The 27,176-nt window shown below is 44.0% G+C and overlaps 1 protein-coding gene across 2 annotated transcripts in view; it reads left to right on the forward strand.

The window, feature by feature from the left end:
* The window catches only part of exosc7 (exosome component 7), a 69,344-nt gene extending 42,415 nt beyond the window's left edge, over window positions 1–26,929 (forward strand). Inside the window, exons 5-9 of one of the 2 annotated variants that reach the window (XR_011884486.1) lie at window positions 2,100–2,170; window positions 15,737–15,860; window positions 23,154–23,309; window positions 25,595–25,720; window positions 26,777–26,929. Coding sequence is in view for 1 of the 2 variants with exons in the window: in XM_072250393.1 (XP_072106494.1) it covers window positions 2,100–2,170; window positions 15,737–15,860; window positions 23,154–23,309; window positions 26,777–26,881 (456 nt within the window). In the remaining variant the exon portion in view is untranslated. The remainder of the gene's footprint in view (window positions 1–2,099; window positions 2,171–15,736; window positions 15,861–23,153; window positions 23,310–25,594; window positions 25,721–26,776) is intronic. The other variant, XM_072250393.1, reaches the window with a different exon arrangement.
* The last annotated feature ends 247 nt before the right edge of the window (window positions 26,930–27,176 follow it).

The following is a 27,176-nucleotide window of genomic DNA, read 5'->3' on the forward strand; positions in this document are numbered from 1 at the left end:
TATCCTGTGTCCTTCTTACCTTGTATTCAGCATTCATATTCGAAGTTGTAATAAACAGCATTCATTTTGTGTCATCTGTGACCACGTTGGTAGTTCTCTCACTTGGAATAGAAGGTTTTGGAGCATAGTCCCACACCAGAAATGTGCACACAAGAAGCTAGGTTGTTTCTGATGAAATACTGAACAATTATTCTCTATTGCTGTCTTTCAGATGAAGCATTAAACTGCTCTCAGGTGGAGAGATGTTTGAAGAGCAGCAGGGAGTTCTCCATGGCAGTCTAGTAGATATTAATCACTCAGTCACAAAAAGCAGATCAACTGAATGTTGTCTGTGGAAATGTGTACTGATGAAGGGTCTTGGCCCAGAAACATCAAATGTTTATTCCCCTGCATAGGTGCTGCCTGACATGCTGAGTTCCTCTAGCATTTTGCGTACAGGTTGTCTGACGCTCTGAACCAGTGTGGATATTTCAGAATTCCTAGCTTGGGATGCAATGGGAACCATTTTGAAATTGCAATATGCAATGGTGCTAGAAGGTTTGTGAATCCTGTAGAATTTTCTCTATTTCTGCATTAATGTGACGTAAAATATAATCAGATCTTCACACAAGTCCTAAAACTAGACAAAGAGAACACAATTAAATAAGTAAGACAAAAACATTATACAGTACTTGTTCATTTATTTATTGAAAAATGATCCAATGTATTTGTTAGGCAAAGTATATGAATCTTTGTTTTCAGTAACTGGTGTGCAGCCTTGTACAACAATAACTTCGACCAAACATTTCCGGTAACTGTTGATCAGTCTGCCCATCGGCTTGGGGGAATTTTAGACCATTCCTTTTTATTAAGCTGCTTCAACTCTGGGATGTTGCTGGGCTTGCTTCATTCTGCAACATTTTTATTGGATCAAGGTCAGGAGTTTCACTCGGCCATTCCAAAGCACAAATTGTCTTCTTTTTAAACCATTCTGTTGTTGATTTACTCTTGTCTTTTGGATCATTGTCTTGTTGCACTATCCAACTTCTATTAAGCTTTAGGTGATGGACTGCTTATCTTGACGTTCTCCTGTAAAGTATCTTGATACAATTTCACATTCGTTGTTCCTTCAATGATTGCAAGCTGTCCAGGCCCCGAGCAACAAAGCATTCCCAAACCTTGATGCTCCTTCCACTATACTTCACAGTTGGGATGAGGTTTTAGTGTTGGTGCCCTTTTACCTCCAAACTTAACAATGTGCATTTCTGCCAAGAAGTTCAACTTTTGTCTCGTCTATCCACAGAGCATTGTCCCCGGAGTGGTGTGGAACATCCAGGTGGTCTTCTGCAAACTTGAGTTGTGCAGCAATTCTTTTTTTTGGAGAGCAGTGGTTTATTACATGGTGTTCTTCCATGAACACCATTCTTGTTCAGAGTTTTTCTTATTGTGGACCCATGAACAGAAACTTTTAACAAGTTCCAGAGATTTCTGCAGGCCTTGCATTCTTTTTCACCTCCTTCAGCATTCCACATTGTGCTCTTGGTGTGATCCTTACAGAACGCCCACTGCTAGGAATAGTAGCAACTGTACTGAGTTTCCTCCATTTGTAGGCAATTTCTCTTACTGTGGCTTGATAAACACTCAGGTCTTTAAAAATGCTTTTGTAGCCTTTTCCAGCTTGATGCATTTCTACAATTCTTCTAATGACCTCAGAGTTTTTCTGACTGAGACAATGTGCACATAAACAGATCTTTCTTGAGAGCCTGACTTTGTGTGGCTTTTTTTTATCGGTCAAGGCACCTCTACAACCCACAGCTCCAATCTTATCTCATTGATTGGAGCACCTGACTCCAAATAGTCTTTGTAGAACCCCAGAGGTTCACATACTTTTTCCAAGAAATACATGTAATATTGGATCATTTTTCTCAAATAAATGAACAAATATAATTTTTTTGTTAATTATTTAATTGGGTTCTCTTTATCTAGTGTTAGGACTTCTGTGAAGATTAGGTCCCATTTTATGTCTTATTTATGCAGACATGGAGAAAATTCTGCAGGGTTCACAAACTTTCTAGCACCACTGTCAGTGTGAGACTAACTCTAAATTGTCTGTTTTTCAGCTACTGGAGTGTGGTGGAAATCTTTTTGATGCAATTTCCATTGCAGTTAAAGCAGCACTTCATAATACAAGGTAAGAAATTAGTTTTCATTTCTCTCAGACGAAATCCCTACTTTTTGTAATATCAGTTGCAAAGAAATGGATATAGTATTTTTTTTCTGGGGAAAATAAGTCAAGCCTTATTGGAGTGGACCTCTAAGAATGTTCAGGGACAACAGAGGAAGCCAAAATCAGTGTACTGTAACTCCCCCGTGATGCTACAATTTCACACATGTTTAAAGTTAGTACATCGAGTTTTATTGCATTAACCACTTCCGGTTGAGAGCATTTTAAGGCCATAAGATATAGGAGCAGAATTGGGCCATTTGGCCCATCTAGTCTGTTCTGCCATTTCATCACAGCTGATCCATTTTATTATCAGCCTGAATCTCCTGCCTTTTCCCCATATCCCTTCATGCCCTGACTGAGCAAGAATCTGTCAACTTGTTCCTTAAATATGCCCAATGACTTGGCTTCTATGGCCAACCCTGGCAACAAATTCCACAGATTCACCATTCGCTGGCTAAAGAAATTCCTCTTCACCTCCATTCTAATTGAACATTTTTCTGAGGCTGTGTCCTCTGCTCCTAGACATCCCAACATAGGAAACAGCCTACCCACATCCACTCTATTGAGGCGTTTCAACACTCAATAGATTTCATTGAGATTCCACCCCCCCCCTCCCATTTCTTCTGAATTCCAGTGAATACAGGCCCAGAGCCATCAAATGCTCCTCGTATGATAAGCCGTTCATTCCTGCAGTTATTTTTGTGAACCTCCTCTGAACCCTCTCCAATGTCTGCACATCCTTTCTTAGATAGGAAGCCCAAAACTACACTCAGTTCTCTGTGAGGCCTCAACAGTGACTTACACAGCAAGCATTACATCCTTGCTTTGATTTTCTAGACCTCTCACAATGAATGCTAATATTGTATTCGCTTTCCTCATCACTGACTCAGCCGGCAAATTAACCTTTAGAGAATCCTCCATAAGGACTCCCAAGTCCTCAGATTTTTGAATTTTCTTTCCATTTAGAAAATAGTCTACGCTTTTATTTCTTCTACCAAAGTGCTTGATCATGACAATGCCATTCCATTTACAACTTCTTATCCCATTTTCCTGATCTGAACAATCCTCCTGTATCCTCTGTGCTTCCTCAACACTATCTGCCCCTCTACTTGTATTCGTATCTTCTGTGAACTTGGTCACAAAGCCATTAATTCCATGATCCAGGTCATTGACGTATAACGTAAAAAGAATCAGTCCCAACACAACCCTGTGGAACACCACTGGTCACCAGCAGCCAACCAGAAAAGGTTCCCTTTATTCCCACTCTTTGCCTCCTGCCAATCAACCAATGCTTTATCTATGCTAGAATCTTTCCTGTAATACCATGGGCTCTTAACTTGTTAAGCAGCCATATATGTGGCACCTTGTCAAAGGCCTTCTGAAAATTGAAGTACACAACATCCACCAATTCTTCTCTGTCTATTCTACTTGTTATTTCTTTTTAAAAAAAAATCCAACAATTTTGTCAGACATGATTTTCCCTTAAGTAAACCATGCTGACTTTGGCCTATTTTATCATGTGCTTTTAAGTACTTTGAAACCACATCCTTAACAATTGACTCCACCATCTTTCCAACCATATGGGTCAGACTCACTGGCCTATAATTTCCTTTCTTCTGTTTCTCTCCCTTCTTGAAGAGTGGAGTGACATTTTCCATTTCCCAGTCCTCTGGAACCATTCCAGAATCTACTGATTCTTGAAAGATCAATACTAAAGCCTCCACAATCTCTTCAGCCACCTCGTTCAGTTACCTGGTGTGTAGACCGTGTGGCTGTGGTGACTTGTCTACTTTCAGACCTTTCAGTTTCCCAAGCACCTTCTCCCTGTCACTCACCTCTGCCCCCTTGACATTCTTAAATTTCCGCCATAGTGCTAGTGTCTTCTACAGTGAAGACTAATGCAAAATATTTATTCAGTTTGTTCACAATTTCCTTGTCCTCCAGTACTACCTCTCCAGATCATTTTCCAACGGTTCGATTTCCTCTTTCATGCTTTGTATTTCTGACAAAACTTTGGTATCCTCTTTAATATTATTAGCTTTGTATTCCATCTTTTCCTTTATGACTTTTTAGTTGCCTTCTGTTAGTTTTTAAAAAGCTTGCCAGTCCTCTACCTTCTGACTAATATTTGCTCTATTATGTGTGCTCTATTTGGCTTTTATGTTGGCTTTGACTTCTCTTGTCAGCCACGGTTGTGTCGTCCAGTCTTTAGAATATATTTTTCTTCTTTGGGATATCTATCCTGTGCCTTCTGAATTGAGGGGAACAGCCACAGGTACTCTGGCTGCCCACTTCCCTGCTGTCTCCTGACAGTCACCCAGTCACCTGCCTCCTGCAACCTAGGGGAGACTACCTCCCTGTAACTCCTTTATATCACTTCCTCGTTCTCCTGGATGAGCCAAAGATTATCGAGCTGCAACTCCAGTTCCTTAACAGGTTCTCGGAGGAGCTGCAGCTCGGTGCACCTAGTGCAGATGTGGTTGTTTTGGAGACTGGAGAATCCAGAATCCCAGAATCCACACATCAGATCAAAACACAACTCCTGGTGCCATTCTCACTGCAGTAACTGTGCTCCTTACTTTTAGTTGGCCTTTCTAATGAAGCCAGGGCACAATCCGACACTGAAAGCTGCCACGAAGCGTTGCAGTTTTAATCTTCAACTGCAGACCTAAGTGAAATTCCACTTGTGTATTCGCTCACTGATTCAGCCCAGTCAGTGCAGTTGTTCTGCGATTATGGGTTTACTTCCAGGAGGGGTTATTTGGCTGTTGAAGAACGGTGTGTTTGAGGTTCCGTGCTGCCACCAATCACTAACATGTAGCATAGGCAGTAATCCTGAGATTACAACCAAATGAGTCCAACCTTTTGACTTTCCAACTAACTTCCTAAATTCACTCTGGTGGACTCCATCTCTTCTTGTCTTTGTTGTTAGTGGACCACAGCCTCTAGTTGCTCACAATCCCATATCAGAATGCTCAGAGATGTCTTTGATCCTCGTGTCAGGGAGGCAATAGACCATGCTGGAGTCTCATTTGAGAATGCAGATATATCGGTTTGTCCACCAGACTGCAAAGTCCTCTATCACTACTTCTCATCTAGACTTGGTCTTTCTGTGCTACACCACACAGCCAGTTGTGGTACCATTGATTTGGCGGCTGCTGCTATTTTCCTCTGAGGGCCCATTCCCTCCAATATTATCCAAAGCAGTATATGCTAGAGGAGAACAGACACAGGAAACTCCTGCACTGCTTGCCTTCCCCTCCTGGTGGTCACCAACTATCTGACTGAACTATTGGTGTGACCGCCTTTCTGAAATGACATTCTCTGCCTCCTGTGTGTTCCTCAGTGAGTCCCAGTGGTCACTCCAGCTGATTCACGTAGTCTGAGGAGCTACAGCTGAACAGTTCCTGCAGACGTAATCAGAAAAAGTTGACATTTGTCTGATCTAGCAAGGCGTCAGGTCCCAATGGTCTACCTGGCAGGGCACTGAAAATCTGTGCCAACCAACCGGCTGAAGTGTTCGAGGACATAGGTAACTTTTCACTGCATCTGCATCTGCTTCAAAAGGGCATCGATCATACCAGTGCTCAAGGAGAGCAGGGTGAGCTGAGTTAGTGTTTGTCGCTGACACATCTACTGTGAAGTGATTGGTCATGGTTAGCGTTTACTCCTACCTGATCAAGAACCTGGAAACACTGCAGTTTGCCTACTGCCACAAATAGAATTGAATTGACTTTATTGCTTACATCTTTCATATGCATGAGAAAAAAATCTTTGTTCCGTCTAAATGTGCAATTTATAGTAATTTATAATAAATAGTACGTTCAACAGGACAGTCAATATAACATAGAAATAGAATCATATCAGCCTGAATTAATCAGTCTGATGGGCTGGTGGAAGAAGCTGTCCCGGAGCCCGTTGGTCCTGGCTTTTATGCTGTGGTACCATTTCCTGGATGGTAGCAGCTGGAATAGATTGTGGTTGGGGTGACTTGGATCCCCAATGATCCTTTGGGCCCTTTTTACACACCTGTCTTTGTAAGTGTCCTGAATAGTAGGAAGTTCACATCTACAGATGCGCTGGGCTGTCCGCACCACTCTCTGTATTGTCCTACCATTGAGGGAAGTACAGTTCTTGGACCAGGCAGTGATGCAGCAAGTCAGGATGCTCTCAATTGTGCCCCTCTAGAAAGTTCTTAGGACTTGGGGGCCCATACCAAACTTCCTCAACCGTCTGAGGTGAAAGAGGTGCTGTTGTGCCTTTTTCACCACACAGCCAGTATGTATAGACCATGTGAGAGCCTCAGTGATGTGGATGCTAAGGAACTTAAAGTTTTCACCCCCTGAACCCCAGGTCCATGGATGTCAATAGGGGTTAGCCCGTCTCCATTCCTCCACAACCAGCTCCTTTGTTTTTGCGACATTGACACCACTGTGTCAGGGTTGTTTTCTTGACACCACTGTGTCAGGGTGATGATCTGTTCTCTGTAGGTTACCTCATTATTATTTGAGATTAGGCCAATCAGTGTAGTGTTGTCAGCAAATTTAATTAGCAGATTAGAGCTGTAGGTGGCAACACAGTCATGGGTATACAGGGAGTAAAGGAGGGGGCTTAGGACATAGCCCTGAGGGGCACCTGTGTTGAGAGTCAGAGGGGCAAAGAGGCAGAGGTGAGGGAGCCCACTTTCACTTGCCCGGTGATCTGACAGGAAGTCCAGGATCCAGCAACGCAAGGCAGGGTGAAGGCTGAGGTCTCTGAGGTTTAAAAGGTACATAAAAACAGAAACATAGAAAATAGGTGCCCTTCGAGCCTGCAGTGCCATTCAGTATGATCATGGCTGATCATCCAACTCAGAACCCTGCACCAGCCTTCCCTCCATACCCCCTGATCCCCGTAACCACAAGGGCCATATCTAACTCCCTCTTAAATATAGCCAATAAACTGGCCTCAACTGTTTCCTGTGGCAGAGAATTCCACAGATTCACCACTCTCTGTGTGAAGAAGTTTTTCCTAATCTCAGTCCTAAAAGACTTCCCCCTTATCCTCAAACTGTGACCCCTCGTTCTGGACTTCCCCAACATCGGGAACAATCTTCCTGCATCTAGCCTGTCCAATCCCTTTAGGATTTTATACGTTTCAATCAAATCCCCCCTCAATCTTCTAAATTCCAATGAGTACAAGCCCAGTTCATCCAGTTTTTCTTCATATGAAAGTCCTGCCATCCCAGGAATCAATCTAGTGAACCTTCTTTGTACTCCCTCTATGGCAAGGATGTCTTTCCTTGATTAGGGAACCAAAACTTCACACAATACTCCAGATGTGGTCTCACCAAGGCCTTGTACAACTGCAGTAGTACCTCCCTGCTCCTGTACTCGAATCCTCTTGCTATAAATGCCAGCATACCATTAGCCTTTTTCACCGCCTGCTGTACCTGCATGCCCACTTTCAATGACTGGTGTATAATGACACGTAGGTCTCATTGCACCTCCCCTTTTCCTAATCGGCCACCATTCAGATAATAATCTGTTTTCCTATTTTTGCCACCAAAGTGGATAACTTCACATTTATCCACATTAAATTGCATCTGCCATGAATTCGTCCTCACAGCTAACACTGCCGCCCAGCTTCGTGTCATCTGCAAACTTGGAGATGCTGCATTTAATACCCTCATCCAAGTCATTAATATATATTGTAAACAACTGGAGTCCCAGCACTGAGCCTTGCGGTACCCCACTAGTCACTGCCTGCCATTCTGTAAAGGTCCCGTTTATTCCCACTCTTTGCTTCCTGTCTGCCAACCAATTCTCTATCCACATCAATACTTTACCCCCAATACCGTGTGCTTTAAGTTTGCACACTAATCTCCTGTGTGGGACCTTGTCAAAAGCCTTTTGAAAATCCAAATATACCACATCCACTGGTTCTCCCCTATCCACTCTACTAGTTACATCCTCAAAAAATTCTGAGATTCGTCAGACATGATTTTCCTTTCACAAATCCATGCTGACTTTGTCCGATGATTTCACCGCTTTCCAAACGTGCTGTTATCACATCTTTGATAACTGACTCCAGCAGTTTCCCCACCACCGACGTTAGGCTAACTGGTCTATAATTCCCTGGTTTCTCTCTCCCTCCTTTTTTAAAAAGTGGGGTTACATTAGCCACCCTCCAATCCTCAGGAACTAGTCCAGAATCTAACAAGTTTTGAAAAATTATCACTAATGCATCCACTATTTCTTGGGCTACTTCCTTAAGCACTCTGGGATGCAGACCATCTGGCCCTGGGGATTTATCTGCCTTTAATCCCTTCAATTTACCTAACACCACTTCCCTACTAACATGTATTTCGCTCAGTTCCTCCATCTCACTGGACCCTCTGTCCCCTACTATTTCTGGATGTCCTTGCTCCCCATAATCAATTCACCTGTTTCTGTCTGTAGGGGACCTACATTTGTCTTTACCAGTCTTTTCCTTTTTACATATCTATAAAAGCTTTTACAGTCAGTTTTTATGTTCCCTGCCGGTTTTCTCTCATAATCTTTTTTCCCCTTCCTAATTAAGCCCTTTGTCCTCCTCTGCTGAACTCTGAATTTCTCCCAGTCCTCAGGTGAGCCACTTTTTCTGGCTAATTTGTATGCTTCTTCTTTGGAATTGATACTATCCCTAATTTCTCTTGTCAGCCACGGGTGCACTACCTTCCTTGATTTATTCTTTTGCCAAACTGGGATGAACAATTGTTGTAGTTCAGCCATGCGATCTTTAAATGCTTGCCATTGCATATCCACCGTCAATCCTTTAAGTGTCATTTGCCAGTCTATCTTAGCTAATTCACGTCTCATACCTTCAAAGTTACCCTTCTTTAAGTTCAGAACCTTTGTTTCTGAATTAACTATGTCACTCTCCATCTTAATGAAGAATTCCACCATATTATGGTCACTCTTACCCAAGGGGCCTCTCACGACAAGATTGCTAATTAATCCTTCCTCATTGCTCAAAACCCAGTCCAGAATAGCCTGCTCTCTAGTTGGTTCCTCGACATGTTGGTTCAAAAAACCATCCCGCATACATTCCAAGAAATCCTCTTCCTCAGCACCTTTACCAATTTGGTTCACCCACTCTACATGTAGATTGAAGTCACCCATTATAACTGCTGTTCCTTTATTGCACACATTTCTAATTTCCTGTTTAATACCATCTCCGACCTCACTACTACTGTTAGGTGGCCTGTACACAACTCCCACCAGCGTTTTCTGCCCCTTAGTGTTATGCAGCTCTACCCATATCGATTCCACATCTTCCCAGCTTCTGTCCTTCCTTTCTATTGCGTTAATCTCCTCCTTAACCAGCAACGCCACCCCACCTCCTTCTCTTTCATGTCTATCCCTCCTGAATATTGAATATCCCTGAACGTTGAGCTCCCATCCCTGGTCACCCTGGAGCCATGTCTCTGTGATCCCAACTATATCATAATCATTAACAACAACCTGCACTTTCAATTCATCCACCTTGTTACGAATGTTCCTTGCATTGACACACAAAGCCTTCAGGCGCTCTTTTACAACTCTCTTAGCCCTTATACAATTATGTTGAAAAGTGGCCCTTTTTGATGCTTGCCCTGGATTTACTGGCCTGCCACTTTTACTTTTCACCTTACTACTTTTTGCTTCTACCCTCACTTTACACCCTTCTGTCTCTCTGCACTGATTCCCATCCCCCTGTTGTGAACTAACCTCCTCTCGCCTAGCCTCTTTAATTTGATTCCCACCTCCCAACCATTCTAGTTTAAAGTCACCTCAGTAGCCCTCGCTAATCTCCCTGCCAGGATATTGGTCCCCCTAGGATTCAAGTGTAACCCGTCCTTTTTGTACAGGTCACGCCTGCGCCAAAAGAGGTCCCAATGATCCAAAAACTTGAATCCCTGCCCCCTGCTCCAATCCCTCAGCCACGCATTTATCCTCCACCTCATTGCATTCCTACTCTCACTGTCGTGTGGCACAGGCAGTAATCCCGAGATTACTACCTTTGCGGTCCTTTTTCTCAACTCCCTTCCTAGCTCCCTATATTCTCCTTTCAGGACCTCTTCCCTTTTCCTACCTATGTCATTGGTACCTATATGTACCACAACCTCTGGCTCCTCACCCTCCCACTTCAGGATATCTTGAACACAATCAGAAATATCCCGGACCCTGGCACCAGGGAGGCAAACTACCATCCGGGTCTCTGGACTGCGTCCACAGAATCGCCTATCTGACCCCCTTACTATCGAGTCCCCTATCACAACTGCCCTCCTCTTCCTCTGACATTTAATGTCAGAGAAATGTATACATTATACATCCTGAAATGCTTTCTCTTTGCAACCAACCATGAGGAGTGCCCCCAAAGAATGGACAACAGTTAAATGTTAGAACCCCAAAGAACCCCCCCCCCCCCCAGCTCCCCTCCCTCCCATGCGTTAGCGGCAGCAAGCAACAATCCCCCGTCCCCTCACCGGCAAAAAAAGCATCAGCACCTGCCACCAAGCACTCAAGTGTGCGTAAGGCAACAGCAAAGACTACATTGTTCACCTGGCATTCGACATACTGCAGGCGCGCTCTCTCCCTAATAAGGGAGAAAGGGGTGCCTTCGTTTCAGGGATATTGTCCCTGTATTGTTGTTTCGCTGTCTTGATGACTTTGTGCAGATCGTAGCTGCATTTCTTGAGTTCCTGGCAATGTAACCTCTGTGTGCTGTGGTAGGTGCTGCTCGCATGGAACTGTTAATCCAGGGTTTCTGGTTTGGATAGACCTGATTTCTGGAGGACAACCTCCTTGATGCACTTCTGGATGAAACAGGTGACCCCTCCAGTGAACTCAGAGTCATCCTCATCATGGAAGACATTCCAGTCGATGTCATCAAGCCAGTCCTGTAGCCTGGAGGCTGGTCAGACCAACAGTGGGCGCTTTTAACTACGGCCACCTCTTGTTTCAGCTTTGCCTGTACCTCGGCTGCAGCAAGATGGAGGAGTGATCCAACTTTCCAAATGGCGGGCGAAGGAGCGCTTTGCAAATGTTGCAGAATGGAGATTAGCAGTGGTTGAGTATGCTATCTCCCCGTGTGCTCACGTGGATGTGTTGGCAAACTTTGGAGAGACTTTAGTCAGTGGCGCTCCATGAAAGTCACTGGCAATGATGAAAGCAGTCTCCAGGGTGCTGATGGTCTCGTACAGTTCCTTGAGAGCCAGGTCAGTATCAGCCTGCGGCGGAATATACACCACTGTGATGATAACAGCTGTGAACCAGGCATTATTGACCATGAAGCACACCCCTCCTCCTTTATTCCTCCCAGAGAGGACCTGTCCACCCAGAACAGGGGGAACCCAGAGTGCTTGATGGCGTGATCTGGTATCTCCTCCATCAGCTAGGTCTCCACAAAGCACAAAATATTGCATTCCTTTGTTTCTCGCTGATAGGAGATTCTGGCTCTCAGTGCACAGCTTATTGTCCAGGGGCTGAACATTAGCCAGGAATGTGCTCAGGAGTGGTGACGATTAGCCGCCATCTCAACTTCACCAGGACGGCCCTTCTCCCTCACCTCCAGCGCCACTTCCAAGGTAGCGGGGGTGTAGTGGATGGGCCTTCCATTGATCGCACAAGCAGGAGATCCCAGTGTAGAAAAGGTGGCATGTAGTGCGTAATGCCATCTTCCTGATGTTCAGTCTATTGTATCTGATGTGACTGTCAGCTACTTGAACGAGAAATGTGTAGGAAATGAGGGGTGACATAGAATCAGGAGATGTAGAGTCAGTATGGATAGAACTGAGAAATTGTAAGGGCAAGAAGACCCTAATGGGAGTTATCCCCCAAACAATAGCCTGAATATAGGGTGCAAGCTGAATCAAGAGTTAAAATTGGCGTGTTGCAAAGGTAATGCTACGGTTGTTATGGGGGATTTCAACATGCAGGTAGACTGGGAAAATCAGGTTGGTTCAGACCCCAAGAAAGGGAGTTTGTGGAGTGCCTCTGAGATGGATTCTTAGAGCAGCTTGTACTGGAACCTACCAGGGAGAAGGCAATTCTGGATTTAGTGTTGTGTAATGAACCGGATTTGATAAGGGAACTCGAGGTAAAGAAGCCATCAGGAGGAAGTGACCACAATATGATAAGTTTTCAAATACAATTTGAGAGGGAGAAGGGAAAATCGGAAGTGTCAGTATTGCAGTTGAATAAAGGGGACTGTGGAGCCATGAGGGAGGAGCTGGCCAAAGTTGACTGGAAAGATACTCTAGCAGGGATGACAGTGGAACAACAATGGCAGGTACTTCTGGGAAGGTGCAGGATCAGTTCATTCCAAAGAGGAAGAAAGATTCTAAGGGGAGTAAGGGACGACCATGGATGACAAGGGAAGTCAAGGACAGTATAAAAATAAAAGAGAAGTAGTATAACACAGCAAAGATGAGCAGGAAGCCAGAGGATTGGGAGACTTTTAAAGAGCAACAGAGGATAACTTAAAAGGCAATATGGGGAAAAAAGATGAGATATGAAGGTAAGCTAGCCAAGAATAGAAAGGAGGATAATAAAAGCTTCTTTAGGTATGTGAAGAGGAAAAAAATAGTTAAGACCAAAGTTGGGCCCTTGAAGACAGAAATGGGTGAATTTATTATGGGGAACAGGAAATGGCAGACGAGTTGAACAGGTACTTTGGATCTGTCTTCACTGGGGAAGACACAAACAATCTCCCAGATGTAATAGTGGCCAGAGGACCTAGGGTAACGGAGGAACTGAAGGAGATTCACATTAGGCAGAAAATGGTATTGGATAGACTGATGGGACTGAAGGATGGTAAATCCCCAGGGCCTGTTGGTCTGTACCCCAGGGTACTTGAGGTGGCTCTAGAAATCATGGACGCGTTGGTAATTATTTTCCAATATTCTATAGATTCAGGATCAGTTCCTGAGGACTGGAGGGTAGCTAATGTTATTCCGCTCTTTAAGAAAGGAGGGAGAGAGAAAACAGGGAATTATAGACCAGTTAGCCTGACATCAGTGCTGGGGAAGATGCTGGAGTCAATTATAAAGGATGAAATAGCGGCACATTTGGATAGCAGTAACAGGATCGGTCCAAGTCAGCATGGATTTACGAAGGGGAAATCATGCTTGATTAATTTTCTGAAATTTTTTGAGGATGTAACTATGACAATGGACAAGGGAGAGCCAGTGGATGTAGTGTACCTGGACTTTCAGAAAGCCTTTGATAAGGTCCCACATAGGAGATTACTGGGCAAAATTAGAGCACATGGTATTGGGGGTAGGGTACTGACATGGATAGAAAATTGGTTGGCAGACAGGAAACAAAGAGTAGGGATTAACGGGTCCCTTTCAGAATGGCAGGCGGTGACTAGTGGGGTACCACAAGGCTCAGTGCTGGGACCACAGCTATTTACAATATACATTAATGATTTAGATGAGGGGATTAAAAGAAACATTAGCAAATTTACAGATGACACAAAGCTGGTGGCAGTGTGAAATGTGTGGAGGATGTTGAGATAATGCAGGATGACTTGGACAGGTTGGGTGAGTGGGCAGATGCATGGCAGAAGCAGTTTAATGTGGATAACTGTGAGGTTATCCACTTTGGTGGCAAGAACAGGAAGACAGAGCACTATCTGAATGGTGTCAAGTTAGGAAAAGGGGAAGTACAATGAGATCTAGGTGTCCTTGTTCATCAGTGACTGAAAGTAAGCATGCAGGTACAGCAGGTAGTGAAGAAAGCTAATGGCATGTTGGCCTTCATAACAAGGGGAGTTGAGTATAGGAGCAAAGAGGTCCTTCTGCAGTTGTACAGGGCCCTGGTGAGACTACACCTGGAGTATTGTGTACAGTTTTGGTCTCCAAATTTGAGGAAGGACATTCTTGCTATTGAGGGAGTTCAGCATAGGTTCACGAGGTTAATTCCAGGGATGGCGGGACTGTCATATGTTGAAAGATTGGAGTGACTGTGCTTGTTTTCACTGGAATTTAGAAGGATGAGAGGGGATCTGATTGAAACATACAAGATTATTAAGGGATTGGACACGCTAGAGGCAGGAAACATGTTCCCGATGTTGGGGGAGTCCAGAACCAGAGGCTACAATTTGGTAATAAGGGGTAGACAATTTAGAACGGAGTTGAGGAAAAACTTTTTCATCCAGAGAGTTGTGGTTCTGTGGACTGCTCTGCCTCAGAAGGCAGTGGAGGCCAGTTCTCTGGATGCTTTCAAGAAAGAGTTAGATAGAGCTCTTAATGATAGCAGAGTGAAGGGATATGGGGAGAAGGCAGGAACGGGGTACTGATTGTGGATGATCAGCCATGATCACAGTGAATAGTGGTGCTGGCTCAAAGGGCCGAATGGCCTACTCCTGCACCTACTGTCTATTGAAATCGCAGAAATTTACAGTATACTGTAAAGTTGGAACGGAACTCCAACTCGGCCACTGTACGCAGCGCCATCTTGGTTATCAGCCATGTCTACAATAGACTCTCCATTTGGCTTTGGAACACGTAGACAACAGCAAAATATACACGAGGCTGCTGTTGATTTCAGTTCTGTGTTCATCCTACTTCCTCACCTGGAGACTACATATTTTGCCTTTCCATATTTTCTGCTCAGCCTCCTTCAACCACAGTATTTCAGCCTCACTAGCAGCCACTCTCAGAATGACCATACCTGCTCAAATCTCTGTTGGTCTTGCCTCACTCTGTCACTGTCGTCATCTCTTGAATCCTGCTGGTCGCACTGCCTAAGTATGTTGACTGAAAGGTCTATTTTGCAGTCCTTACTCCCTTTCACTTTCTCTAACAAAAAGGCGCTTGCCTTTTTCCTAAAAATCTGTAACCCGTAATTATTAACCTCAGCTGAGGATAATGCTCCTTCTCTCTAACGTTTGTTCAATGTCTTCCAGCATGCCATGGAGATTTCGGATTAGGGTCCACAGTTACTGTGCAGTTAACTGCGTTGGGCAATCTGTGGGGTTTGTCTTTAGGCTGTATCTTTATACTGGAATGCTGTGTTCACTTTCCTTTGTGCCATTTGTTTCACATAACAAGAAAATGCTTTCCACTTGGGTCAGGCAACATACGTAGAAAGGGAAACAGTTAACATTTCAGGTTGCAGATATTTGTCAGACTAGGGAAAGAGATGAAGCAAGTCAGTTTATCTTGCAAAGAGAGTAGGAATGCCTGTGATGGGGATCTAACTCTCTTTGTTGCATATTTCCAGCAAGAAAAAGCATTTCAGGATGTATATTGGGTACATTTCTCTGACATTAAATTATACCTTTGAACCTTTAAACTATAGTCTTTGATGTTTGATCTATTTTTCTTCAAGTTCACCACCTGAGCTAGTAGTTGTATCTGAGCTTACCTTTATAAGTTGTATCCCCTTGAGAAAATAAATATGAAAGAGCCATTGTGTTTGCACAAACTATAGTTTGATGTTACCACCCTATGTAAGTTGACTTGAAAGGACATGGCTAATCTCCTGACCATTTTGCTTTTTGTCTGTTTCTTCTATCAAGAATTCCAAAGGTCAGGGTGCTGGAGAATGACGAAGGTTCCAAGGAAATCGAGTTGTTGGATGATCCATATGATTGTATTCGCCTTAATGTGGAAAATGTGCCTTGCATCATCACTTTAAGCAAAGTAAGTCACCTGTTCACTATGTATGTGCCAGCATTCCATCTGTTCAGTTGCTGTTGAGTATTCAAAGGATCTTGTTTAAGATTAGGGATGTTGTGGTGGGAGACTTAACTTGCCTAATATTGATTGGCATCTCCTTAGCACAGGGGGTTTGGATGGGATGGAGTTTGGTAAGTGTGTTCAGGAAGGTTTCTTGACGCAACCTGTCGATAAGCCAACCAGAGGAGAGGCTGTACTTGATCTGGGATTGGGAAATGAACCTGGTCAGGTGTCAGATCTCTTGGTGGGAGAGCATTTTGGAGCTAGTGACCACAATTCTATCTCCTTAACCCTAGCACTGGAGAGGGATAGGAGCAAACAATTTGGGAAAACATTTAATTGGGGTAAGGGGAAATATGCTATTAGGCAGGAAGTTGGGAGCATAAATTGGAAGCAGATATTCTCAGGGAAATGCACTGTAGAAATGTGGCAAATGTTCAGGGAACATTTGCATGGAGTTCTGCATCGGTATGTTCCATTGAGGCAGGGAAAGGATGGTAGAGTTAAAGAACCATGGTGTACAAAATGTAGAAAATCTAGTTAAGAAAAGAAAAGCTTACGGAAGGTTCAAGAAACTAGGTACTGTTAGAACTCTAGAAAGCTACAAGGTTGCTCGGAAGGAGCTTAAGAATGGAATTAAGGAGCCAGAAGTGGCCAGTGAGAAGGCCTTGATGAGCAGAATTAAGGGAAACCCCAAGGCATTCTAGAAGTGTGTGAAGAGCAAGAGGATGAGCTCTGTGAGAATAGGACCAATCGGATGTGATAGTGGAAACGCGTGCATTGAGTTGGAGGAAGTAGCGGAGGTACTTAAATACTTTGCTTCAGTATTCACCAGGGGAAAAAGACCTTGGCAATTGTGGGAATGACTTACAGTGGACCGGAATGCTTGAGTATGTAGACATTAAGAAAGAGGATATGCTGGAGCTTTTGAAAAGCATTAAGTTAGATAAGTCATCGGGACCGGATGAGATATGTCCCAGGTTACTGTGGAAGCGAGGGAGGAGATTGTTGAGCCTCTTGAAATGATCTTTGTGTCATCAATGGGGGTGGGAGAAATACCAGAGGATTGGAAGGTTGCAAATATTGTTCCCTTATTTACGAAAAGGGAGTAGAGAGAACCCAGGAAATTATAGACCAGTGAGTCTGACTTCAGTGGGGAGTAAGTTGAAGATCATGACAGGCAGGATTTATGAGCACTTGGAGAGACATAATCTGATTAGGGATAGTCAGCATGGCTTTGTATGTCATGCATTACCATCCAGCTACCTGAGACAACTCATACTTCTACAGTTTGCTTCATTTAGATCTAAGACTTTGATTTCAGATCAAACTAAACAGTTTTGAATCTGTATATAAAATTCTTTCATATTGTGATCATTCTTCCCTGCAGGCCTCTTAATTGCAAGATTATTAACACTTCATTGTGCAGTGTAAGAGCCTGAAAAGTAATGGTCTACACAGCTATCTCTTCATAGAGGATGACATAAGGTCATGCCTTACAAGCTTCAACTTACTCCCCACTGAAGTCAGACTCACTGGTCTATAATTTCCTGGGTTCTCTCTACTCCCTTTTCGTGAATAAGGGAACGATATTTGCAACCTTCCAATCCTCTGGTATTTCTCCCACCCCCATTGATGACACAAAGATCATTTCAAGAGGCTCAACAATCTCCTCCCTCGCTTCCACAGTAACCTGAGGAATTTTTTGAGGAAGTAGCAAAACACATTGCTGAAGGTAGAGCAGTGGATATAGTGCATATGGATTTCAGTAAGGCATTTGATAAGGTTCCCCTTGCAAGTCTCCTTCAGAAAGTAAGAAGGCATGGGATCCATGGAGACCTTGCTTTGTGGATCCAGAATTGGCTTGACAACAGAAGGTAAAGGATGGTTGTAGATGGTTCATACTCTGCTTGGAGGTCAGTGACTAGTGGTGTTCCAATGGGATCTGTTCTGGAACCCCTCCTCTTTGTGATTTTTATAAATGACCTGGATGAAGAAATGGAGGGAGTGGTTAGTAAGTTTGCTGATGACACAAAGATTGGGGTGTTGTGGATAGTGTGGGGGGCTGTCAGAGGTTACAGCGGGACATTGATAGGATGCAAAACTGGGCTGAGAAGTGGCAGATGGAGTTCAACCCAGATAAGTGTGAGGTGGTTCATTTTGGTAGGTCCAATTTGAAGACAATATAAATGGTAAGACTCTTGGCAGTGTGGAGGATCTGAGGGCTCGGACGCTCAAAGCTGCTGTGCAGGTTGACAGTGTTGTTAAGAAGGTGTATAGTGTGTTGGAAAGCTGAAAGGTCTGTGGGTAGATAAGTCATTTGGACCAGATAGACCAGTGGTCCCCAACCACTGGGCCGCGGACCGATACCTGGCCGCAAAGCATGCACTACCGGGCCGCGAGGAAACGATATGATTTGGCGATAGGAGTCAGCTGCACCTTTCCTCATTCCCTGCCACGCCCACTGTTGAGCCATTACGCACGCGAGGTCATTACCCGCGCGTCATCCATGTCAGCGCGGGAAGGAGATCAACACCTCGAGCTTGCAAATGACAGCAGGCTGAAAAGTATGTTTGACATAATATCTCTGCCGGCAGTCTGGATCAAAGTCAAGGCTCAATATCCTGAGATAGCCACGAAAGCACTGAAAAAGCTGCTTCCATTTCCAACATATCTCTGCAATGAATGCAACGAAAACTAAATTGTGGAATAGACTGGACATAAGGAACCCCCTTCGAGTATCGCTGTCTCCCATCACCCCTCGACAGGACTGTGTTGTTGCAAGGAAACCAGCCCAGGGCTCCCACTGATTCAGCGATATTGGTGTGTTGCAATGATTTTATATGTTCATACGGGGAAAATATGTGCTGTGTGTTTAATATCCAAATGTTACTTAAAATGTTATGATGCTATTGACTTATAAAACCATATAATAATTACAGCACGGAAACAGGCCATCTCTGCCCTTCTAGTCTGTGCTGAACGCTACTCTTACCTAGTCCCACCAACCTGCACTCAGCCCATAACCCTCTATTCCTTTCCTGTCCATATACCTATCCAAATTTTCTAAATGATAATATCGAACCTGCCTCTACCACCTCCACTGGAAGTCGTTCAACACTTACTTCAAGCTCCGCTGTCCTCCCCTGATAATTGACTTATCACTATATTCATGCGAGGAAAATATGCGCTGTGTGTTTAATGTTAAGTTCTTTAGATAAACCCTTTTAGAAACGAAATTGAGTGTATCACCTATATTCCAGTCGTGATTAACACAACCCCCCACCACCCAACCCGCATCCCCAACAGAATCGCCAAAAACCATTTGTAGAAAAAATCGGCATGTACACGCATGCGCACTCATTACCGTGCAAGGCTTCATGGTCATTGTAGTCTTTCTGTGCAAACAACGTATTTACCCCTACTCTTGTCCGTTGGCAACCCTACCTCTCCCCCCCCGCCGGGTCGACCGGTCCGCAAGAATATTGTCAATATGAAACCGGTCCGCAGTGCAAAAAAGGTTGGGGACCCCTGAGATAGATAACCATTCAGGGCTCGGAAGGAGATAGCTGAAGCGATTGTGTGGCATTAGTAGTGATCTCTCAAGAATGATTAAAATTGTGGAATGTTTCTGGAGGACTGGAAAATTGATACTATCACTCAATTCATTAAGAAAGAGGGAGGCAAAAGGGAGAAAATTACAGGCCAGTTAGCCTGACTTCATGATGTTGCAATCCATTATTAAGGATGAGCTTTTGGGGTACTTGGAGACAATTAATAAAACTAGACCAAAGTCAGCATGGTTTTCTTTAGGGGAAATCTTGCCTGACAAATCTGTTGGAATTCTTTGAGGAAATAACGGGCGGGATAGACAAAGGAGGGTAAGCGGATGTTATTTACTTAGGTTTTCAGGTGGCCTTTGACAAGATGTTAGGACTGGTTCTTTTCATGTTTTACGTCAATGATTTGGATGACAGAAATTGTGGCTAAGTTTGAGGATGATACAAAAATAGGTAGTATTGAGGAAGCAGGGAGTCTGCAGATGGACAGACAGTTTAGGAGAATGGATAAAGAAATGACAGATGGAATATAGAAGGGGGAAGTGTGTGGTCGGCAGTTTGGTAGAAGGAATAAAGGCACAGACTATTTTCTAAATGGAGAAAATTCAAAAATCAGAAGTGCAAAGGGACTTGGGAGTCCTCATGCAAGTTGAGTTGGCAGTTAGGGACTCGATTGCAATTTTAGCATTTATTTTCTGGACTAACATATATATGCAAGGCTATAACACTGAGGCCTGGTAAGGTATCAGTCAGAGGGTTTGAATGGGGTTGAAGAGGTAATAAATCAGCCATGACAGAATGGCAGAGCCAAGTAGCCTGGTTCTGCTGCTACGTCTTACAGTCTCATGACACATTCCAAGTGTGGTCAGACCAGAGTTTTATAGAGCTTTAATATTACCTCATGGCTCTTGAGCTCAATCCCCCAATTAATGAAGGCTAACACACCATACATCTTCTTAACCACACTATCACACAGATGAGTACCTGCTGAACTGTACAAGGCACTCAGCAAGGAGTCACTTGAGGCTTTCCACAGCACCCTGACTAGCATTTGGGAAGAAGGGGAGATGCCCCCTGACCTCAGAGACGCGAGGATGATCACCCTCTACAAAAATAAAGGTTCAAGGACCGGCTGCGGGAACTACAGAGGCATCTCACTACTCTCCATTGCTGGAAAAATCCTCGCCCACATCATCCTCAACAGACTGATTCCAACAGTGTCAGAAGAGAACCTCCCCGAGTCGCAATGCGGCTTTCGTCCGGAACGCAGCACTGTCGACATGATCTTCGCAGTGAGACAGATACAGGAGAAGTGCCTGGAACAGAACATGACATTATACTCTGTCTTCATTGATCTGACGAAGGCGTTTGACACGGTCAACAGAAACGCGCTGTGGATCATCCTTAGAAAGCTTGGCTGCCTGCAGAAATTCACTACACTCATCCGCCTGCTCCACGATGGCATGACAGGAGAAGTGTTCTCAGATGGTTCCCTATCTGAGACTTTCAACATCTCAAATGGCGTGAAGCAAGGGTGCATTCTAGCACCAGTGCTCTTCAACCTCCTCTTCACCCAAGTGCTGAAACATGCTGTTAAGGACCTAGACCTGGGTATTTACATAAGATATTGCCTAGACGGATCGATGTTTGACCTGAGCCACCTTGCTGCAAAGACCAAAACGTTGATGAGGCTGAAGCCCTGATCACTGAAGCCCTGTTTGCTGATGACTGTGCCCTCATGGCCCACCAGGAGAACCACCTGCAGACGATTGTCGACAAGTTCTCCGCAGCCTCAAAGCTGTTCGGCCTGACAATCAGCCTCGGTAAGACTACCTGCACCCTCCTCAGCCATGCACCACCATCGATGGCACTGTCCTGAAGAATGTGGAGAGCTTCAAGTGTCTAGGAAGCATCATCTCCAGTGACGGATCCCTTGACAAAGAAATTATAGCAAGGATCCAGAAAGCCAGCCAGGCACTCGGGGAAACTCCGTGTCAAAGTTCTGGAGCACAAGGACATTCAGCTTTCACCCAAGCTGAAGGTGTAGAAGGCTGTGGTCCTCACCTCTCTCCTGTACGGCTGCGAAACCTGGGCCCTGTACCGTAGGCACATCAAACAGCTGGAGTAGTTTCACATGCGCTCTCTGCGGTCGATCATGAGGATCCGATGGCAGGACCGAATCACCAACCAGGAAGTCCTTGACAGAGCCAACAGCACAAGCACTGAGGCAAGGATCCTCCAGGCCCAGCTATGCTGGACTGGCCATGTAATCTGCATGGGTGAAACAAGAATTCCCAGGCAGCTGCTCTACGGTGAACTTGAGCATGGCAGTTGCAATCAGGGCCACCCCAGATAAAGATTCAAAGACAATCTGAAATCGTACATCAAATGGGTAGACCTCCACCCTCGACAACTTGAGGTGTCCGCAGCCGACAGGGCTGCGTGGCGCGTCCTGACAAGAAAGGCTGCATCTGACTTTGAGGATGACCGAAATCAGCGCCTGCAGCAGCATGAGACCAATGCCACAAAGCTGTGTATGTGCCTGTTCTAACAACCGCCATTCAATGTCCAACCTGCAACCGCATGTGTGCTTCGGCCTCCGAAGCCACATACGTATCCACAGATGACTGCACAACGCAAGTCTTCCTCTGACCCCGAGAGACAACCACGACAACTGGCGTTGCAAAGTTGAAGGATCTCTGGACATGAACTCCAGGATCCCTCTGTTCCTCCACACTATTAAGAATCTTGCCAATAATCTTATATTCTGACTTTGTTTTGTCTTCCAAAGTGAATTACTTTACACTTTTCCAAATTGAACTCCATCTGCCACTTCTCAACCCAGCTCTGCGTCCTATCAATGTTCCATTGTATGACAGCCTTCTACACAATCTGCAGTACTGCAAACACTCGTGTCATCTGCATACATCCTAACCCATCCTTCCACTTTCTCATCCAAGTCGTTTATAAGATTCACAAGAAAGAACAGGGTCTCAGAACAGATCCTTGTGAATCACCACTGGTCATTGATTTCCAGATGGTATGCACTCCATCTACTATCACTCTCTGCATTATGGGAAACTTTGTCAAATATCTTACATCTGCTGATCTGCCTTCATCAAAATGATTTCCCACTTCCTCGAATAATTAATTCATGCTCATGAGGCACGATCTGCCCCTCATAAAATCATGTTAACTAGCCCTAATCAGACTATGCTTCTCTAAATGCTGGTAATTCCTGTCTAAGAATCCTGTCCAATAGTTTGCCCACACTGATGTGAGACTCACTGGTCTACAATTCGCATGGTTATTCCTATTACATTTCTTAAACAACGAAATAACATCTGTCACACCCTAATCTTCTGGTGCTACTCCTGTGGCCACTGAGGACACAGAGATGATCTCTTCCCTCACTTCCCATAGTAACTTGGCGATTATTCCGTTGGGTCCCAGGACCTTACTGATCCTATTATTTTTCACAAGTTCCAGCACATCCTCTTTCTTAACACTGAGATGTTAAAATAATAGCTTGGCCTGAGTAGGTTTGGATGGCAAACTCTCACAATTCACAGATGTTTGAGTAAATATGTTTTTTCTGTAGCTCAATCCCAAATCCTAGCCTGTGTCATGTGACTGCCTCCTGGTACTTTCTGAGTGTTGAAACAACTGGTCAGCTAATGTTGCTTGTCTTGCACAGATTGGTCACAGACATGTGGTAGATGCCACATCACAGGAGGAAACGTGCTGTATGGCTAGCTTGTTGGTGTCTGTCACCAACAAAGGAACCCTCACCTGCTTCAGGAAAATCGGAGGAGGCAGCTTGGATCCAGCAAGTGTGTTTGAAATGATGGAGGTATGACCTAGTCATTTTAGGCACAAGTTACTGAATGTTCATCTCAATGTTTTTCTTGCACCTTTTGAGCTTTGATTTGATCTTTATAGTCCAATCTACAAATTACTTGCAATTGTTTTGCACAACTTTTTAGTACATTAAAATGCCATGTTGGTAGCTTCCCACCCCAAAGGCAGGTCAGCCAGCCTAAACCATCAGAATATGCTGGACTGCTTTGACTAGGTACTCAGATCAATGTACAGACTTTCTTCTGCTCCTACCTAATGGAATCAGCTGACTTGATTCTCCAGTGCTTGGATGAATCAGGCCTTACTCAATCCCAGGTATGAACTTCCACCCTGCCAGTCTAGCTTTGTTGACAGTGTCATCAAACTAACAGTGTGAAACCACTGTCCACCAATTATCCAACACTATCAGATAAGCTGTTATTACATGTGGGTGCCTATTCTAACCCCCATCTGGTACGTTAAATGTAATAACCTTTTGTACTCTTGCTGCTTATCTGCTTCATGTAAACACATCTAATCTGATTTACTCTTGGGGTGTTTGCTGCCAACCCGATGCCGTGTGGTCTAGTATAGAGGCGCTCAAAGGTATGGAGGGGGAGGGAGGGGGTAAGTATATTGCTCTGCCCATGCACTCATCTGAGGTGTTGACAGTGGAGAAGTTGTCACTCCCTCACAGATGAAGACTTCAGCATTTTGGAGGACTTGTGTAAATTGCATCCCCAGTCTTGTCATTTATTTGCATAGACACAAACATTCCTTCCATGTCAGATTTGTTTGTACAAAAAGACCTGAATGCTGAAAGCTGATTTCCTGCAAATTTTCAAAACTAAATTTGTTCCATTGTGCAGTATTTACATTCACAGTTCAAGGTATCGCAGCTTTTAACCTCCATGGTTAGGCTTAATCGGGCAAATCCAGTTTCCATTCTTCAACAGTAGTTTCGTTTATTAAAAAAAAATGACTGCCTATTTCTCATCTCTACTACTCCTGAGAGGATGGTATTAACTTACTTTCTTGAGCAACTCCCAACGATGTTATCAGAATGGGTAAATGGGACGGTGAACAGTCAGCCATGTACATACGTGACAGCAGCCTCATATGCCTAGCTGGGAATAGTGCAGGTCTTTTTACAATGATTCAATACTTTAATTATTTCCATCGCCCACACTAGCTTTTTATTCCTGATTTACCAAATTAACGAGTGTAATTTTCCAAGTGCTTCTACCTATTATCATCTACAAACTTGGATATATTATGCGTGACCCTTTCCATTGATCTAGGGCGAGGGGTAGCACGGTGGCACAGCAGTTGGTGCATTGCTTTACACTGCCAGCTGTTTACCCTTTGGGGGTCAGTTCCCACTGCTGTCCATAAGAAGCTTGTACCTTTTCCCCACGACCGCTTTTCTGAATGCAAGTTCGGCCAGTGCTGTACCATGTGGACCATTGCTGGGAATCCTTATTTATCATATAGGACTTGGATGAGAATGTAAGAGGTGATCAGTAAGTCTGGTTGGGAGGAAGGATACAGCAGGATACGGATGAGATGGAAAACATTGGCAGGTGGCATTTAATCCCAACCATTTTGAAAAGTCATCAGAGGTAGGACACGTTTAGTAAATGATAGGGCGCTAAGAGAAGTTGATAAACAGTGAGTCCTGTGGTTTTAATTGCAGTGAAGAAGGCATGTATGGCATGCTTATCTTTATAGGTTGTGGCGCAGAGTGAGTGTTGGGACATTATGTTGCAGTTCGATGTAATGTTCTGGACACACTTTAAAGTACTGTGTGCAGTTCTGGTTGCCACACTCCTGCCCTGTTCTTGAACGTTTTCTGTGTTGCCTTCTGTGAGGACAAAGCAAAAGAATGCAACACAGTAGCATAGTAGTTAGCATAATGCTGTTACAACACCAACAACCGGGGTTCAGTTCTTCCGCTGTCTATTACAAGTTCATACGTTCTCCCAAGCTTGGGTTTCCTCCGGGTGCTCTGTGTTCCTTCCACAGTCTAAAGACGCACAGGTTACTAGGTTAGTTGGTCACGTGGGGTGTTATTGGGGCAGCGTGGGCTCTTTGGGTTGGAGGAGTCTGTTACTGTGTATCTCTAACTAAAATAAATTATTTTTTGTTTTATTTCTTGGCTAAGTTTGTTTAGCCTTCTTTCCCCTCCCCCCTCAGTGGGTGGGAAGGATCACCTCGATAGCAAAGAGTGAGTTATAACTCAAAATAACTTGTTTATCATTGTCACATATTTACTGCCCGTTATACCGTTACACTTAGGTCCTCCGTCTCTAACAGTGTTCAGGACTTCCTTCGTTGTGTCATTAGCTTCCTGTCAGTTTTTCACTACTGTCAGTCACGCAAATCCTGGGTGAAGACTCGGGTATAAAACACCATCACATTCAGGTATAGAGGAATTCTTCATTGCTATTTCTGTAACAAATTTGCCTAACCAATCAGGGTTGTTAGCTGTGAGCTGAACCCCCAAAGTTGGAGTACTGTTGAACTACTCATAGTCTGACCTCTACCCTTTGACCTTTTGGCATGGTGATCTTACCAAGAGCCAAAGCATAAAGCCTTGACTCCAGTCAACATCGCTGTCTGGGTCACTGAGGCACACAAGCCCCCAAACCACGACGTGGTCTTCCTGGAGATACAAGAAAAATGATTTGATTTGTGTGTAATCCAGACACCTCATTCATACACTGAAATATTAGAAAGGGAAAACAGTCGGAACCCATGGAGGCTGATTTTCATGATGTGCTAGCTGTCCTACTACAGATAGATAAGTCCAGAACACTGCAATTTCTAGCCATCCTGGCAGAGCAGTTGCTATTCCAAAGCCATGTTTCATCTGGATAGGATTTTTTCCGTGGTAAACATTGTGTTTGGATAGCGGTGTTTTGGAGCATCAGTAACCAGTTTCAGGAGGAGATCCATGGTCCTAATGGTCGAATGCTGTGTGTTCAGTTCATGCTATACTTCCAATTGGAAGCAGCAAATAGAAATGTGACACTCAAGCGTGGAGTGGAAAAACCTGAAGAACTGTTCTTAGTGCATGGTGGGGAGAATTTAATCCTGTCACAGAGCAGGAGGGGAATGGTAATTGTTATCTCTGGAGATATTCAGTGATTCCCTTTGAGATGTTTGGTGATAGACGTAGACATACTTTATTGATCCCGAGGGAAATTGGGTTTTGTTACAGCTGCATCAACCAAGAATAGAGCATAAATATAGCAATACAAAACCAAAAACAATCAAACAACAATATGCAAACTATGCCAGATGGAAGTAAGTCCAGGAGCAGCCCATTGGCTCATGGTGATGTTTAATCCCCAATGAGAGCAAAAGGATTTGTTTCCAAATATGCTCAGGTGAGGGGAAAATTGGAGCATCACTTTGAAATTTTGAAGTTTCTTTTTCTGAATAAAGTTTACTTCTTGCTCTGTTTCTCCCTGACAGACCGGAAAGCGAGTTGGAAAAGCTTTGCATAAATCATTAGAGACTACCTTGGCAAAAGAAGAAAGTTTGGGAAAGAAGCGACAAAAAGTTGGTTTTCTTGGTTAACCTTTTCATATGTAAATACTTCTTAATAAAAGTGGTTTATAAACTTTGTGGCTTTAAGAAATTTAATGTGTGTATTTTATTTGTGAAATGTACAGTGTGGTATAGCAGGGTTTTCTATATCTTCATGTTCTTATCTGGAGATCTCATGCCCTGCATAATCTTATTCAATTAATGAATCAGGGTCCAACTGATTGCTTTCAGCTAAGCCTCTCACAAACACTTACACCAGTCTGAAATGGCCAACCTGCCCAGCCCTCATCTCAGTGGTCACTGAAAGCCAATGGCAATGCTGTTG

The sequence above is a fragment of the Mobula birostris genome, unplaced genomic scaffold (assembly GCF_030028105.1).
Source record: "Mobula birostris isolate sMobBir1 unplaced genomic scaffold, sMobBir1.hap1 scaffold_296, whole genome shotgun sequence".
NCBI lineage: Eukaryota > Metazoa > Chordata > Chondrichthyes > Myliobatiformes > Myliobatidae > Mobula > Mobula birostris.